At 38.9% G+C, this 14,910-nt stretch overlaps 1 protein-coding gene across 2 annotated transcripts in view; it reads right to left on the minus strand.

Moving 5' to 3' along the window:
• The window catches only part of LOC116231792 (VPS10 domain-containing receptor SorCS1-like), a 277,398-nt gene that overhangs the window by 48,999 nt on the left and 213,489 nt on the right, over positions 1 to 14,910 (minus strand). For both annotated transcript variants that reach the window (XM_090145485.1, XM_090145486.1), the window contains exons 10-16: positions 13,075 to 13,221; positions 7,759 to 7,861; positions 7,208 to 7,284; positions 6,176 to 6,267; positions 5,075 to 5,182; positions 3,958 to 4,075; positions 2,026 to 2,156 (exon numbers count right to left, since the gene is read on the minus strand). In XM_090145485.1, the coding sequence (XP_090001611.1) occupies positions 2,026 to 2,156; positions 3,958 to 4,075; positions 5,075 to 5,182; positions 6,176 to 6,267; positions 7,208 to 7,284; positions 7,759 to 7,861; positions 13,075 to 13,221 (776 nt within the window). The remainder of the gene's footprint in view (positions 1 to 2,025; positions 2,157 to 3,957; positions 4,076 to 5,074; positions 5,183 to 6,175; positions 6,268 to 7,207; positions 7,285 to 7,758; positions 7,862 to 13,074; positions 13,222 to 14,910) is intronic.

Raw genomic sequence — 14,910 nt, forward strand, 5'->3', positions numbered from 1 at the left:
GAACACAATGGAAGGAAAGCAGCTAAATTAATGCTTTAATAACACACAAGTAACGGTGTCATCCATTTACCCAAATCAATTAAATAAAGAAGGACAATCTCGTTTCCAGGCCGTTGCTAGGACAGATTTGTTGAGGGTTTCTGCACACCTATTCCTGAAGCACCATTGCCCTCTGGCTGTGAGCTGCAGCCCATGCAGGGAGCAGTACGGGTTTGGATCGAGGCCACAGGAAGAGACATCTTCTGTCAGAAGAGCTCAGATTCCCGAGGCTGGAGAATCTACAGTCATTTCTAATGCCACTCGTTTTTGTTGCTGTGTAAAGCAATAAGCAAATGTGCCCTTTTCTCTGAGAAAGAACCACAATGGACTGAATACAAATTTGAAAAGGACCTTGAACTCATGATATTACTAGGAGGAAAAAAAAACCAACAAAAAACAACAGACAATCTTTAAGTCTTTTATGACTGGCTTTTTTCTACTCTCTGAACTGATAAAACAACACACAGGTCTAAAAGCAATAATGCTCTTTGTTTGTTTGTTTGTCGTAACTTTATCATATGTATATGATTGATTTTATTCCAAGCTCTGACAAGCTTAGGTAATAAAATTTTCTCTTTACAATTTCAGTGTCCAAACTACACTGAATGAGGAAGGGATTGTTGTCTTCTTTCTTTCTGTATACGAACCTGTATCCTGCAACCATTACTGTTAATGCAAAAAGCTGCCTAGATTATGTTAAGATTGTAAACCCAAGTGCAGCCAGTACAGGGGCTCCTCCTTGCCTGAAGGATATGAGTTCCCTTAAACCAACTTCAATTCAGAGCCCTGATCAGCCTTAAAAAAAAAAAAAAAAAAAGATCAAAAGCACCATGGAATTGTCATAAATGAGGATGAGGAAAGAGCTGCTGCTTCTTGCAGGAAACCCCCTCCAGAGGACATCCTTTCACAGCAAGGCTTTACTGACTGATTTTCTTCCAAATTCCCCTTCAGCCCAGCTTACGCAGGGTGCTACATTAGTGAAGCCTAGTGAAGAGTTCAACGAGGCATGCACTGAATGCTATGGCACAGAAGCAAAGCTTTGACTTTGTTAACACAGTGAATCTGGGCTGAAAATTCAGTCAAGCCAGCAGAACTCTTTTCTTGCCATTTCTTTCCTCCCCTGTCTTCTTTTCTCTGTGGCTTTTCCAACATTCTCCGGAAAAATCTATGTAAGACCACAGTTCCTGACTGCATTAAGTAGATAAATAAGCGATGACTATTTGTGGTAAATATTTCTGAACTGGATGTTTTATTCTCTTTTTCCTCAGAGGCAGTGGAGAAGGAAGCTGAAATGGATAAAGTCAAAATCCAGATCTGAGGACTACATGAATAACAGGAGCTCAGAGAGTATTGGGGAGGATCATGATATCCTACTCTAAAACAGAAGTGGTTTCACCAGAAGGAGGAATAACCTCCTAGGTCAGAAAGGCTTTTTAGCAGTCTGCTCAGCTCAGAGATTTGCAGTACTTTTAAGGATATTTTTCTCAGTCTACTTCTAACAAGAGGACTTTCAAAATTCTCCCCATTCCAGCAGATCCAAAAGGTCTCATACATCCCCAGCCATCCAAGTATTCTCAAGTTCTTTCACAACTCAGCAGACCTTTTGCAGAAAGTTTCTTCTAGGTGAATGTAAAAGAAATAAATACCTGTTTCCCCCCAGCAAGTATCACTGTGGTATTTTTGTTCTGCTACTAGCAACAAGCCTTTATAGCAGCAAATCACTCAATCAGTTTCAAAGAAATAAAAGCTTATGTTTGCAGAGTGAGAAGTTCTGCAATGAAAGTAGAGGTTTATCAGAAGTGTTTCATGACTGTGAAGCCCTTATGAGTTTAAGGGGCTTAACCACTAACAGACTGACAATGCATTAGTCAGTCTTCTAGAACCTGAGCATGCGGGTTGGTGACCCTGCCAACTCCTGTATTCTGGTAAGGTGGGCAGCACATCACTTTAGGCAGATCTCACACTATTTGTGTGCCCATTGCTCACCAGTCAAAGTCTGCATCCGTGCATACACATGGCTCTGAGGTCATACCCCCAGCATATTTTCCTTGCATGCATTTCTTCTCTGACTTGCGCTTCCTGTAGATCCTTTTTGCTCCCATGATGCAAGCTTCTCCCTGGAAACAAAACCAAAAATATATTTCTCTTACACCCACTAGGCTGTTTGTAACACCCATTTTTTTCAAGACCGTGCAATATTAAGGGCTATGACTCAAGGGAAGAGGATGGAAAGTCAAATACCATGTCAGTACAGTGGAGCTAATTAAAGTTATGGAAGCTTTAATTGAAATAAAGCAGCTTTTCCAATACACACGAAGAAATGATCAGGGGTTACCTATGAATCAGATTCAATTCTGAATTTGTTCCAAGCCTAATAAGTATTTGAGTCAGACTCGTTTCTTGTTTATAGATTAAGTTTCACAGCAACTGAAAACAGAGCCTGATCCCTCCACTCCGAGATGGAGTAGGTCTGTTCCGTTAGTTTAATCACTTTGGCAATGATTTTATTCAGTAGAAATTAGTAATATGTATATACCTAAATATTTTCCACACTTTCTAAGTTCATTTTGTCCAGGGTTTGATTTGTAATGTACTGGATGTTAACACTTCCTTGTTCTCTCACTATCTTGAACACCCTGCTACACATTTTTATCTAGGGAACGTGGCAAAGCCCTGTGAGTTCAAAGGAAAGCAAAGCAAAAGGCAAAAGTCCGCAGCTACCTTCCTAAAAATAGTTCTGCAAGCTCCAAAGCCAACATCTTCAAAGATATACTGCAAAATTCTTGGCATTTTTGCTTATGCAATCACAAGAAAGTAATGAATAAAAGAAAGTGGGATCTCACTTGTTACCTTTTGTGATGTTAAGATCACTGTGAGAAAAATAAACTTTTCAGACCTTTGATTTGCCCATGAAAAGAGAGAGGCCCAAATGGCACCTGGTGTAAAATGCTGTGAATTTTTGAATCTCAGCATCTAAGTCATAATTGGTATTTTTAGTGTGGCATTGTGCCTTGGTGAGCAGCTAGTCGAGCTACTTTCATTTCATATCCATTATTAAATTCTTGCCCAGCATGATATTGCCCCGCAAGACAACATTTGATGATACAAACGGGTGTACCTCTTTAGATTGCAGCAAAAACTGTAGTGTTTATGTGACCACAGAATTCGGGCTATATTTTGTTCCAACCTGATAAAACACAGGCTGCCATGCCAAACTTAGTAGAACCTGTAAAATGCCCCTCAACCACAGAAATGAGCACACTGACTCGCTGGACACCTGAGATAATTTCAAGAATTATGCAGTCCTGCATCACGTGTGCCAGGAACAGGACACAGGGGGCTGAACAGAAGAGTGGATAAACTGTCTGGTTCCCACAACAGATGTACCACAGCTGAGAGAGGCAGAGCAATATGAAAATGAGTGAATAAGACATGAGGGTGAGAGGACAGAACTTGGGGAAACAAGCGTGAGAGAGCTAGAAGGGCCTAAAGGCTCTGGTTCTGAGGACACAGAGGAATAGAAGAGAAAAGAGGTAAGGATGAGAGAACTGCATGGGAATTCTAAGAGAAGGATTTCAGGCCTATTTCAGCAGCAGCAATTCTGCTGCAGTTGCATCCCCCTGCTGGAAGGTAAGAGTCTTAACTAATTGCCTGCACAGAGCCTCAAACCTCTGCACCTTTTATAACACAGAGTCTTACTCATTAATTAGAGAACAAGCCAAGACAGCTGTTCATCCTTCAGGGCTCACAGGGTGCAATCTGCAGCCAACACATCTATGTTAAGAGAAAAATAAAACATCCAGTAAAGGACAATCGGGTACATAAGGCAAACAGAAAAACACAGCGGCCTCTCTGCTGATCCTTATCTGTAGGATCAGTAGTTGCCTCAGGTCAGATCCCAGGCTCCTTGCTTCTCACCTGACTGTGGAGTTGCCAAGTCCAGTAGTCCTCTTCTGCACATCTCCGATCAAAAATGGACTTGTAATCAATTTTCACCAGCTGCCACTCTGAGCGGTGGCTGAAATGTCCAAACACTCTACAGAATACAGCAGAAAGTGCATACAGTAAAAGGTAACACCAGGTGGAGTATTGTAGTTACAGCAGAGATTATTTTCTAGCAAAGATTAATTGCTGCAGGATTCTCAGTCCTATTAGTTTTCACTTCACTGACACAGTGGAAGTGAGACTTAGACTCCTAAATACCTACAAACCTTCTACAATGCACACAGCTTTTATTCTGTGAATTAATAATCCTTCCAGTAGCACCACTGTGCAAACTGACCAGAGAAGACCTGACATGGGGATGGAGATAGTTATACCTACAAGAGTTTGTTATCTTTAATTATGAGCTTTGGGAATCATTTCCACAAGAATTAAAATCAGAACTTGAAGGTATTGTTCTCCATTCATCTCTATTAGCTCAGGTTAGTTTTCAAGCCAGATATTCTGTTTATTACAGGTCAGTTCATTTTTTATAGACAGAAAAATAACTTTCCTCTTCTTTTTACTAACCTGATATCAAGTAAAATGTCACAATTTCTGGCAGAGTGAATCTAGATTTATGCACAATGCAGTTCTCAGCATACCACATTGAAACTAATCACAATTTTTTGTGAGTCAGCCTCCAGGCAACATTTTGTCATTCAGTCTTACAAAAAAAAGTCTTCATTTTTCTGTTCCTCGGTTAAAAAATACAAAGTAGTAGCAAAAACACAGCTATAGAATACTCCATCATTTTTCTTTTAAATATTCATCTGTCAAGAGTAACTCTTCTTTAAATCACATTCAGTTTGAGGAGTTGAGTTTCATGCTGTTAAACTAAATGATGTGTTTGCAGCTTGCAAGGAATCTTATTGTCATTCCTTCAATAATATCACAAATAAACATCGATGATTTAGCAACAGAAGACTGCATGGACCTGGCTTCAGTTAGCACTCAGTTTGTTCACCAACCAGAAACTCTGTTGTGAACAATCCTCGTAAGGTTATTATGGTGTTGCTCCCGCTATTGTTCACATGATGGCATGCTCACTTACGTCATGATGAGAGTTTCCTCTCCAGGTTCCCCTAAAATTCCATCTACAAACAGTGGGAGTGATGTGAAACTGTACTTGCTCCAGGATTTCCCTTCATCAAAACTCAACCTGATAGAGAAAGCAGAATTAATATCTTCTTTCCTTATTCTCTCACTGTAATTGGAGGAATACTACAGCTGCTATGGAGAAGTAGAAGGTAGCTTCTGTTCTTGAATATTGAATTTTTAGCCCTTGGAATATCTAATTTTGGTGGCAACATTATTAATCAGAGCATTGATCAAGCTTTCTGGCACTATACTGCTAAGCCAAGGCCAGTACTTAAGTGGCAGAAACTAATAAAGATACCTTAGAGGTTGATGCTTAAAGAACAAAATGTAGCCCAGCACTATGATTTTATTTAAAATACACAAATAATTTTGAGTAACTTAGTATTCGATTCCCAACCAAAGACATTTTAAGGAGGTGTGATTTTCAGATCACAAGAGCTTGGCTTCTTCTAACCAGCAGCTTTTCCCTGTGGTAGGTCTAAGCAAAAGCTTGGAACTGTTTCTCGTGACTTGGGTCTGAGTGGTTTAGATACTGATATGACTCTCACTGCAGTGGCAGTAAATCAATGCAAAACAGCAGAAAACTATATTCAACCTATCACATAAATTCAAAGATGCTAACTAGAAGAGACAATTTTGTCTTACTGGCTACAAAACCATGATGCTCTTCAACAAAATTCTTGCTCAGAAGTGCTGTCTGCCACGCAGAAGACAATTTCATCAATACTTTTGAAAACTAAGAATACTTGGGCAACTCAATAAGAGGCAAAAGCTATAATCCAAATCACATATTATATAAGTAACCAAACTCAAGAAGCCAAGTTTTAGTCAATCAGGAATTATGCTGATGGTGTTGATGGTATCTAAGATCTGGCCAAGCTGAAGCTATCTAAGCCGTAGTTGCCAGGATTTCTTAGCTTTATCTGAGTTAACATTTGTCAGTTTCTGAAATGATATTTTCTAGAAAATAATGGCTTCAGCCTGATTTCTTACTTTCTTACATTCGAAAGGAAGGATATGAGACTATCACATTTAGGACATTCGGAGTCATTACCAGAGATGTCTGATAGGCAGAGATGTGTGTTTTATGGCAACCAGTACTCCTCCTTGATCCAGATACAGAACACTGTGCTCTTCCTCAAAGATCTGAAAAATGAAGCATATATTTATATCTATTTTCTTTGGTATAAAGAAAATGTCATCGTTCTTTCAATAAGATCATGAAAGAGGGTAAGTACTTACTAAAGATGATACTGAATAGAGTAAGGCAACATGTATAGTTTCTGGTTTTTTTTATATATCTACCCTCTTGCTCCCACCTACCCCCAATCAGGTTCTTGAGAAGTATCTCTGCTTAGCAGAAAGTTAAAAACACTAATTTTTGCAAGGACCAACAATTTTCCTCCTTTCGATAACAGATTATTGTTCAAAGAAGAACATACTGTGCTTACATGTATCTACGAACACACGTAAGTGAGGTAGAAAGGAAATGAAGATTGCTCAAACACTGTAAAAAAAAAAAATTAATTTCCTGGAATATCTAAACATCTGCTCTCAAATTTTTTTGCAGCATGGTGAGTCTGGAAAAGCGACTCCTGTTTTCTGTAACATGATATGCCATCTATGAAATGGGAATAATATAACTTACTTTTTTTTTGCAGATAAACACACTGCACGGTAGCAATGCTTTGTTACCAGATGGGATTCCACTAAATATTATTATCATTTAACTTCACCATCCAGTCCCATGCACAGTGAGGGAGAAGTAGAACACTGTAATTGTTAATTCTTGGGAAAGTATAATAATGGATGAAAGGAAGTAATCCTTCTGCTAGAGGGTTAAACTGAAGCCAAACTGAATAAAATTATAAAAATAATTTTCTGTTATATGATGCATGATGACATACACAATATTTTTCTTTGGGCACTTCTGTACCTCTCGGGAGGGAAAAGAAGCATTCCCTTTTGTGTAGATTTGCAAAAAGCTATTTTGAATCAAAAGAAAGAAAAATGAAACAACATTTTGAATATATCTTTTTGACAGTTCCCTACAATTACTCTCAAATCCTGTGATTCTGTCACGTACCTGTCTCCATGTGTTTCCAGCATCAGAAGAAACAAACATACTGATGTCACTGTCTGATAGTTCAGGGCCTATATTACCTGTAAGTAGAACATTAATTAGTGAAGAAAAATTTAAGAAACAGCAGAATTAGCAAATCAGGGAATTAAACATATTAATTAGTCTTTTGTAATTATGTAACATTTAGTCTTGGAAAGAAAAATAAAAGAAAGGGACAGAATTTCAGTTTGAAGAAAATACGTATCAAAAAAAAATCAACAACACTGTATACAGATCTATGCACCCTGTATGCATAAAAGAAATTCTCCGTTTTGAACCTAATGTTCTTGGTAATATAAGGTTAGACATCATCTCCTGCATTACTCCTGCAAGTAAGCCTCTGTAAAATCAGATGATACACAGAAGGTCCATGAAGACTTCCATCTGACAGCCTGCCCAACTGGTACTGTGACACACCACAGGCCACTCCATATCCATATTCCATATCCATCACACATTGAGGATTTTCTCAGTGTCTGCACATCAAATACAGGCGGTCTTTAAATGTTTCATACCTGATGCTACAATAATGCTGGGGGCAGTATCTCTGCTGGCAATGTTTCCTGAGGTATAGGGATTCTCTGAGACCTTCAGGTGAAGATGAAGGGAGCAATAGGGCTATGGAGAAAGGAGAGATTAAAGTGAAAAAGCAAACACAACACGAAGCATATGCTCCCATTTCTACAGGCCTTTGTGCATAGGATATTGCTTGGGCATAGGACATCAACAGTTACTATTAAGATAGCCGAATACTATTTCCTAACTACTGTATCAAACTACCCTCTGAAAGACAAGGCCACTTCTCTGCTTGTCTTGTGAGATTTTTGCTGTCTTTTCCCAATGCAAAACTTTCCCACTGGGAAACTGATTCTTTAGACTGCAACTCTCACAAGGATGAGATATTTGAGGCTGTACCCACAAAGGATGCAATGAAAACAGCAAGGGCAGGTAATGGTAAGCAGTACCTAGTTCCTCCAACTGTTGGCTGTCATAAGAAGCAAGCAAGATTACAGATATGCTGAAGTGACTCACCAGGCAGCAGTGCTCAAACTATCTCTGCAATATTGCCCTGTCAGCGTGGTGCTGAGTCACCACTTGTAAGCCATAAGAAACAACTTAATTCAGGGAGTGTCAGACCATTTCTTGACCCTGAATACTTCTGACATATGGCTCTGTTCTGCACTGTACAAGAAAGAAATATCAGGACTTGAAATTGTCAGTTTAACAGTTGTTTCATAAAATATTTCATCACCCCATCTTTATGTGACCTTTGAGATTTCAATACAAGTACGTCTGTACAAACCTTACCTATTTGTTATTGATTTTGTATCTCAGGTACTCAAATCAAACAGGAATGGTACAGAATAAATCAGCTCAGCAAGGAGGTAAGATGGACAAACAGGCAGATTCCCAAAGTTGCCATTATGACCTTCCAAATCTACAGTGAAATAATTTTTGAAAAAATCTGATAATTTTTGTTTTCTCTCAGGTTTTATTTTCAGTCTTTCCATTTCCAAACCTCAGGAAACAGGCTAAGGGAAAGGAAAGGGAAAAATACTGGCAAGGAAAGCTGAAGCAAACTCACCAAATTGAGGGGGACATCAGACAGTATGGGAATGCAAACACAGCAAAACATGCTTCAGCTAGCATGGCTTTCAGAGAAGCAGGATGCTATGCAGAAAGCCCTGTAGGCCCCAGGAAGGCAGGTCTCTCTCTTACATCATTTACCTAACTGCTAGGTGTCCAGCCTCATAAATTTTGTAGGCTTCCTCTGCAGTCACTGGAAGAAGACCACTGATATATCCCATCTTCAGGTAGGAGAAAATGAATATCATACTGTGGGTAACAATAACCACAAAAGCAGTTTTGGGATGGGTTTTGTTTTTTGTTTTTTTCTTTTCAAAGGTGAATGAGGATGGTAAGGATTGATGGATCTCTCATGTATATGTGAGACAGGAAAAAGGAATGCAGGGTGGTGCAGAAGGGAGCACAGCCTGCCAAGTGGAATGCACTGAGAAGTTAACTCCAAGTGACAGCCTTGTGAGGACAGCTGCTGGAGCAGCCTGGGGCGTGGAGAGGGAGTGGGAACCAAATTGAGCTGACGCACATTCAGAAGTGGGAAAGCATTAGGAGGGAATGAATTCTTCCCTTTTATTAGCCTAGATACAGAACATTTTTAAAACTAATGTGCTCCAAGTCCACCTCAGCATTTTCAAGACAATAGCTAATGGCTGAATTGCTGCCAATTCCCCCAGTCTGATCTTGCTAGACTCAGATTTTTGTATTACCAGAAACTTTCTTTCAAATTTGTAGCATTTCACACATACAGTAGATCGAAGTGGAATATATACATCAAATCTTAACTAGAACATAGAATCACAGAATGGCTTAGATTGGAAAATATCTCAATGATTATCCAACTCCCCATCATCTATTTCCAAGATTAAAAGCTACGACATCCAAGAAGAGCAAGAGTGCTTCCAGTAGCATGACTTTTCACTGGTTGAAGTGCAGCACTGGGTAGAGACTTCAGTGACAACTAGCTGCACTGTTAAAAACAACTTTTCATTTCCAAACACTTTATATGTATAAAATCTATTCTATCCTGCAAGGAGGCCCAAAAGAATTCCCCATACCAATCATGTTCCATAGAGAAGCTAGCACTCCTTGTATGTCTGTACTGATAGCTCCTGGTCAGGAGTGGGGCTGAGTACTGCAACACAAGGATAATGCTAGACAATATCTAGAAGCCTAGAGGTAGTCACAGTATTTGCACACCTGCAGTTGCAAGGAGCAATTAAAAGAGAAAGCACTTCCATAAGGGATACTCAGAACACCTCACTTAGATGTTTAAATGACACTGTGGCAGATGGTGTGAATGTCTTCCCACTTATGAAAAATGGGTCTTTGTTCTGAAATCCTTATAATCCGTACAGACAAGACAACCAAAATTAAAGAGGGAATAAACAGATGTCTGCGGAAGAAAGGCACACAGAAAATAAATGACTTGCTCAAGGTCAGATAGAAAATTGGAGATAGGCCTAAAAATTGAATCAAGATTCTCCTAAGATTCAGCCCAGTGTTTTAACAACAAGGCCAAACTCAAAAACTAACTGAATAACTCTCCTAGACAGTTGCCCATACCTTGCAAGTTAGAATTACTCAGTTAACTACTTCACAGCATGAGATAAGTATCAAACAAAATCAGCATCTTTGGGATATAACTTGGCAGTTATTTTATGAAGATTAAATGTATTCAGCCTAGAAAATAAGTGGTACAAACAAGAAAAATAAAACCTCAGGCTTAGGGGGAATTTCATTGCTTTCCTCCATCCTCATTATTCAGACCAACCTTATAAAGAAACACAAATAAATTCTTTGACATGCTTTGAAAAGACCCCTTTAAAAAGTGTTTACTGTCAGTAAAGGGACAGCTCCATCTGGTTTGTGTTGTGTTTCAACCAGATTCCTCTTAACCTCTTTAGCTGCCAACTTAGCTTCTACATACTTATTTCTGCATTAACACTCCCTTAATTGAGGCTGAAGTTTTAAGAACAGATGTACACAGGATAACATTCTGCTCTCAGGCTGGGACCATCCAGTAACTCTGGGAAAGGGCAGATCCCATTCTGCCAGAAGCTGAGATGTACATCTCTGTACACTGTGTTCCAAGCTGTAGCTGGGGACAATTATCCTGAAAGCCGTCAGTGTGAAAGCATTACTATCTATCCTGGAGTAACGATGGAAGCTAAGCCAGATTTACAAGACACTATTAGGAATTCACTTGGCTATACCATGGGATCAAGAAGGATCATGCCAAGGAACAGAAATATCTGGAGGGAAAAGGACCAACTGATACAAGGGAACGAAACTGCAGATGATGCAGACGTAGAGAGAGTGGGGCTTCAGAAGTGAGACAACCTTGTGAATTGTTTAAGTACTAAAACTATGTCATACAAATGAGGAACAGAATTGCCTCAGCAGGAAACAATATATTTTCTCCATGGTTTTCCAAAGCAAAACACCTGTATGGATACCATACTTATTTCCAGGCATTTACAACTTCTAGATCATCTATCATCTATAGATTCATCTATATCCTTTCTTGCAAATTTAGAAGACACCTGAGATCCTTTATTTTTAGCTGATAATTCCACTCTGCTACCATTCCACTAGTCTGTGGGAACCTACCTAAGTACAAAGAACACTGGCACGACAATGAAAGAGGTCTCTTGTCTATTTCTGACTGAAATTAAAGGGAGAAACATCACAGGGATGAGACTTCTTTGGGAATAACAAATTCTCAGCTACACAGTTTAAGTCCATTGAGGATTTGCTTCTTCATGGGAAAAGAATAGAATTTACTTTGATTATTCCACCGCCTGCATGTTTTTCTTATTCTTCTTGTGTCTCTCTAGTTTCCTAAATATCACACTACCAACATGAAAATCTTGGGATTCTGACAAAACTGTTAATTATTTGAAAAAATCAAATATATTTCACAAAATATGTTCACTTGAGTCAAAACTAAGTTACAATCTATTTAAAAGACAAAGGTTTTTATACATACTCCCTTGCAAAAATTAAATTGTTTTATGTCTACGTAGTTCAGCAAATGCCATCTTTTAAGTTTTCATCTCACAGAAAGATTTAATTTAAAAATGCCCTAAGACACATTTTTTTTAAAAGCTGGAAGAAGAAAACAAACCCAAACAAGTTTAGTCACATTCTGAGATAACTTTGCTTTTTGGCCACCAGTCCACCCTATTTATTTTGTTCCAAATTGGAGAGAAAATTAAAGGCTTGAATTTTCGCTCTATCAAAAAGATCAATTATTTAAACAGCTTCAAATATCAGGTTAGTTACAGCAAAAATGCATAGGTTTCAGTTCAGAGATTGGCACAGTATTCAGCTACGTACCAGAATAAACAAAAGGTAAAGCTGATTTGGATACTAACTTACAGCCTCAACATGAAAAACATCACTTTTTTTCTTTTGATGGAAAATAGCATGCAGGTAGAGGACAATAGGAGGAAGAGCAATCTAAGTAATGACCATGGAACTATGCTAGATTTTTTTTTTTTTTTTTTTTTTTTTTACTATAAAAGCTCTTGAAAATCTCCAAGGCTGCAGTTCAAAGTATTATCCCGCTACAGAATAAGCTGAGAAGTATGTGGAGATCAGGCTAAGCTATCTGATTTGACAGAGAGCTCCAATTCTATCCACTCAGTGTTTCACTTTCTATTTTAGAAACCCTTTGCATTAATGACTATTAAAGATTTATCTATACGTTGACCTATATCAATTAGCACAGACAGATATACTAAATACACAGCTAGCTATACGTATATTTGCATGAATATGTCAATTCTAACTTTTGATCTCAAAATTAAAATACCAATAGAGGGTCAATAAAATGGCTTGAAAAAAACAGTTCTCTTTCTACTTGAACCTGTCTCAAGTTGTCAGGGCTCTTGCAAGTTCTGCAGTACAATAGCTCACTCCTCCCATCTAGTGTCCAGAGAACCAACTGCTCAAAAACAGCATCCAGCTTCACGTGCTGTTTAGGAGGAGACAATCAGTTGTGCAGAAGGAAGCTGATCCATGATGCTTCATTTTGTTCCAAAAATTAAATTAAACTAAATTAAATTACAATGCCAACTTCTTGCTACACCATCTGGCCGACCAAGTCTGATGTACCACAGTTTTAAAACGCAATGTTCCTTCCATGAGTTATGCTGCATGGGGAGAGAGGTCCTCCCCTTCTGTTACCTGGCAGAAAAAGATTGTTCTGGGCTGTTGGTACCCCTCAAATCTCCCCAGATACTTACCAGGAGACAGTGAACAGGGTTTCCTTTCAGATCAGTGTCCGGAGCCTGCAACAAATTCCAGTCTCTCCCTTTATTGTAGGTGATGAAAGTTTTCACTTGGTTGTCAATCTTCTTGTTAGCCAAGAACATTCCCTTTATCCCTGCTACCTAGGAAAAATTGACATGGCTGAAAAATAAATCAAGCCCATACAGTTTCTCTGTATGTGACTTTCCTGCCCTGTTAAACCCAAAAAACATCTTCTGGTTGTATGAGTATGGTAGTTGTGGCAAGAAATGCCAAGGAGTACCACATGTGAAGAAGTGCAAGTGGAAGAAAAAGCCTGTATTTCAGAAGCAGGTAAGAATATGGTAAGACATCAATAGAATTAACTGTGAAGTGGCAGTTGTTCAACTGGGTAGACATCCTTTCCCTGAAAGTTTAAATATGCACAGGGCAATTATTTCTGTCTTGCATGCAGTAGCAGGAAAAAGCAGCAATTTTGACCTTGCAGAGAAAATGACAACATGCACACATATCTGTTCTTTAGTGCTTCTGTTCTCACACAGTCTGCTTAAGACATTCTATATAAGGATCTCAGCGTACTCTACAATTATCAGAGTTTCAATAGGGTAAGCTGGAGACCACAGAATGGCCAGGGTTGGAAGGGACCTCAAGGATCATGGATCTCCAACCCCCCTGCCACATGCAGTGCCACCAACCTCCCCATTTAATACTGCCCAGGGCCCCATTCAATCTGGCCTTGAACACCTCTAGGGACGGGGAATCCACAACCTCTCTGAGCAGCCCGTTCCAGCACCTCACCACTCTCCCTGTAAAGAACTTAACAGACAGGTAGATAGGACCAGCTTTGTTTTCAGAAGAAACTGAAGCACCAGTGACTCAGAAAGGCCTCCCAGAATGCTAGTTATAGAATGAGATCCTCATCTTTTTATTCTTCCCAGATTTTATCCAACAGCTTTACTCCATAGGTCTGCAGGAAAATTTTGGAAAGATGCTACACTGATGGATTCAAATTGGAATTGAGCCGAGAGTGCCTTAGTAGGAAGAAAAAAAGTCAACCACAAACCACAACTCACGTTGCAGAATGTTCCCATCTTCTTAGCACACTGAAAATCAATAGCCCAGTACCTACTGCTGCTTGCAAATGAATTTGTTAGGCTGTCGTTCTGTAATCTGAGCGCTACAATGAGAAGCGAAGGGAAATCGGGAGAAGGTGAGGGGAAACTCAGAAACTTTTTGTTTTTCATCAAATCTGTTCAATCATACACTCCATCTTTCCTTCTGCTGCAAAAGTGGTGCACAGAATCATCAATCAAGCCCTTTTGCTGACAGAGATTATTACATAAATAGCATCATGTGGCAAATGGTTACTCAGCAAATTCAGAATTTGTTCCAGCTCAACTGATTTAATTACATGGGTATATTTGGATGCTACTATTCCCAGTCAATAGGACCTTATTGCACTTCTAGTCACATGCCATGAGACTACTACTGTATAGCATACTGGTAGGTACAGCACATTGGTGTACTTATTCATCCTCATTAGTACTTTCCTCCCTGAGTAATGACACTGAATTTTATGTTAATAAAAACTTAGACATGATTTGCTATAATGGGCAATAGCCTTTAAATTAAGTAATTTAGTTATTTATTGTTGATTTAAATGTAAAAAAAATCATATTTTCCATGTCTGATCTGGATTGTTTTGATGCCCAAACTATTCAAATTTTCTTTGTTCTGTGGTAGAAAGGCAGCCCAATGAGACAGGGTTTTTTCCTCTATCAGAGAAATTGAATGAATAGTCAGGGTTGGAAAAATAACATCGTTCTGGCTTT

The sequence above is a fragment of the Phasianus colchicus genome, chromosome 8 (genome assembly GCF_987193195.1).
Source record: "Phasianus colchicus chromosome 8, bPhaCol1.hap1.1, whole genome shotgun sequence".
In the NCBI taxonomy this organism is placed as follows: Eukaryota; Metazoa; Chordata; class Aves; order Galliformes; family Phasianidae; genus Phasianus; species Phasianus colchicus.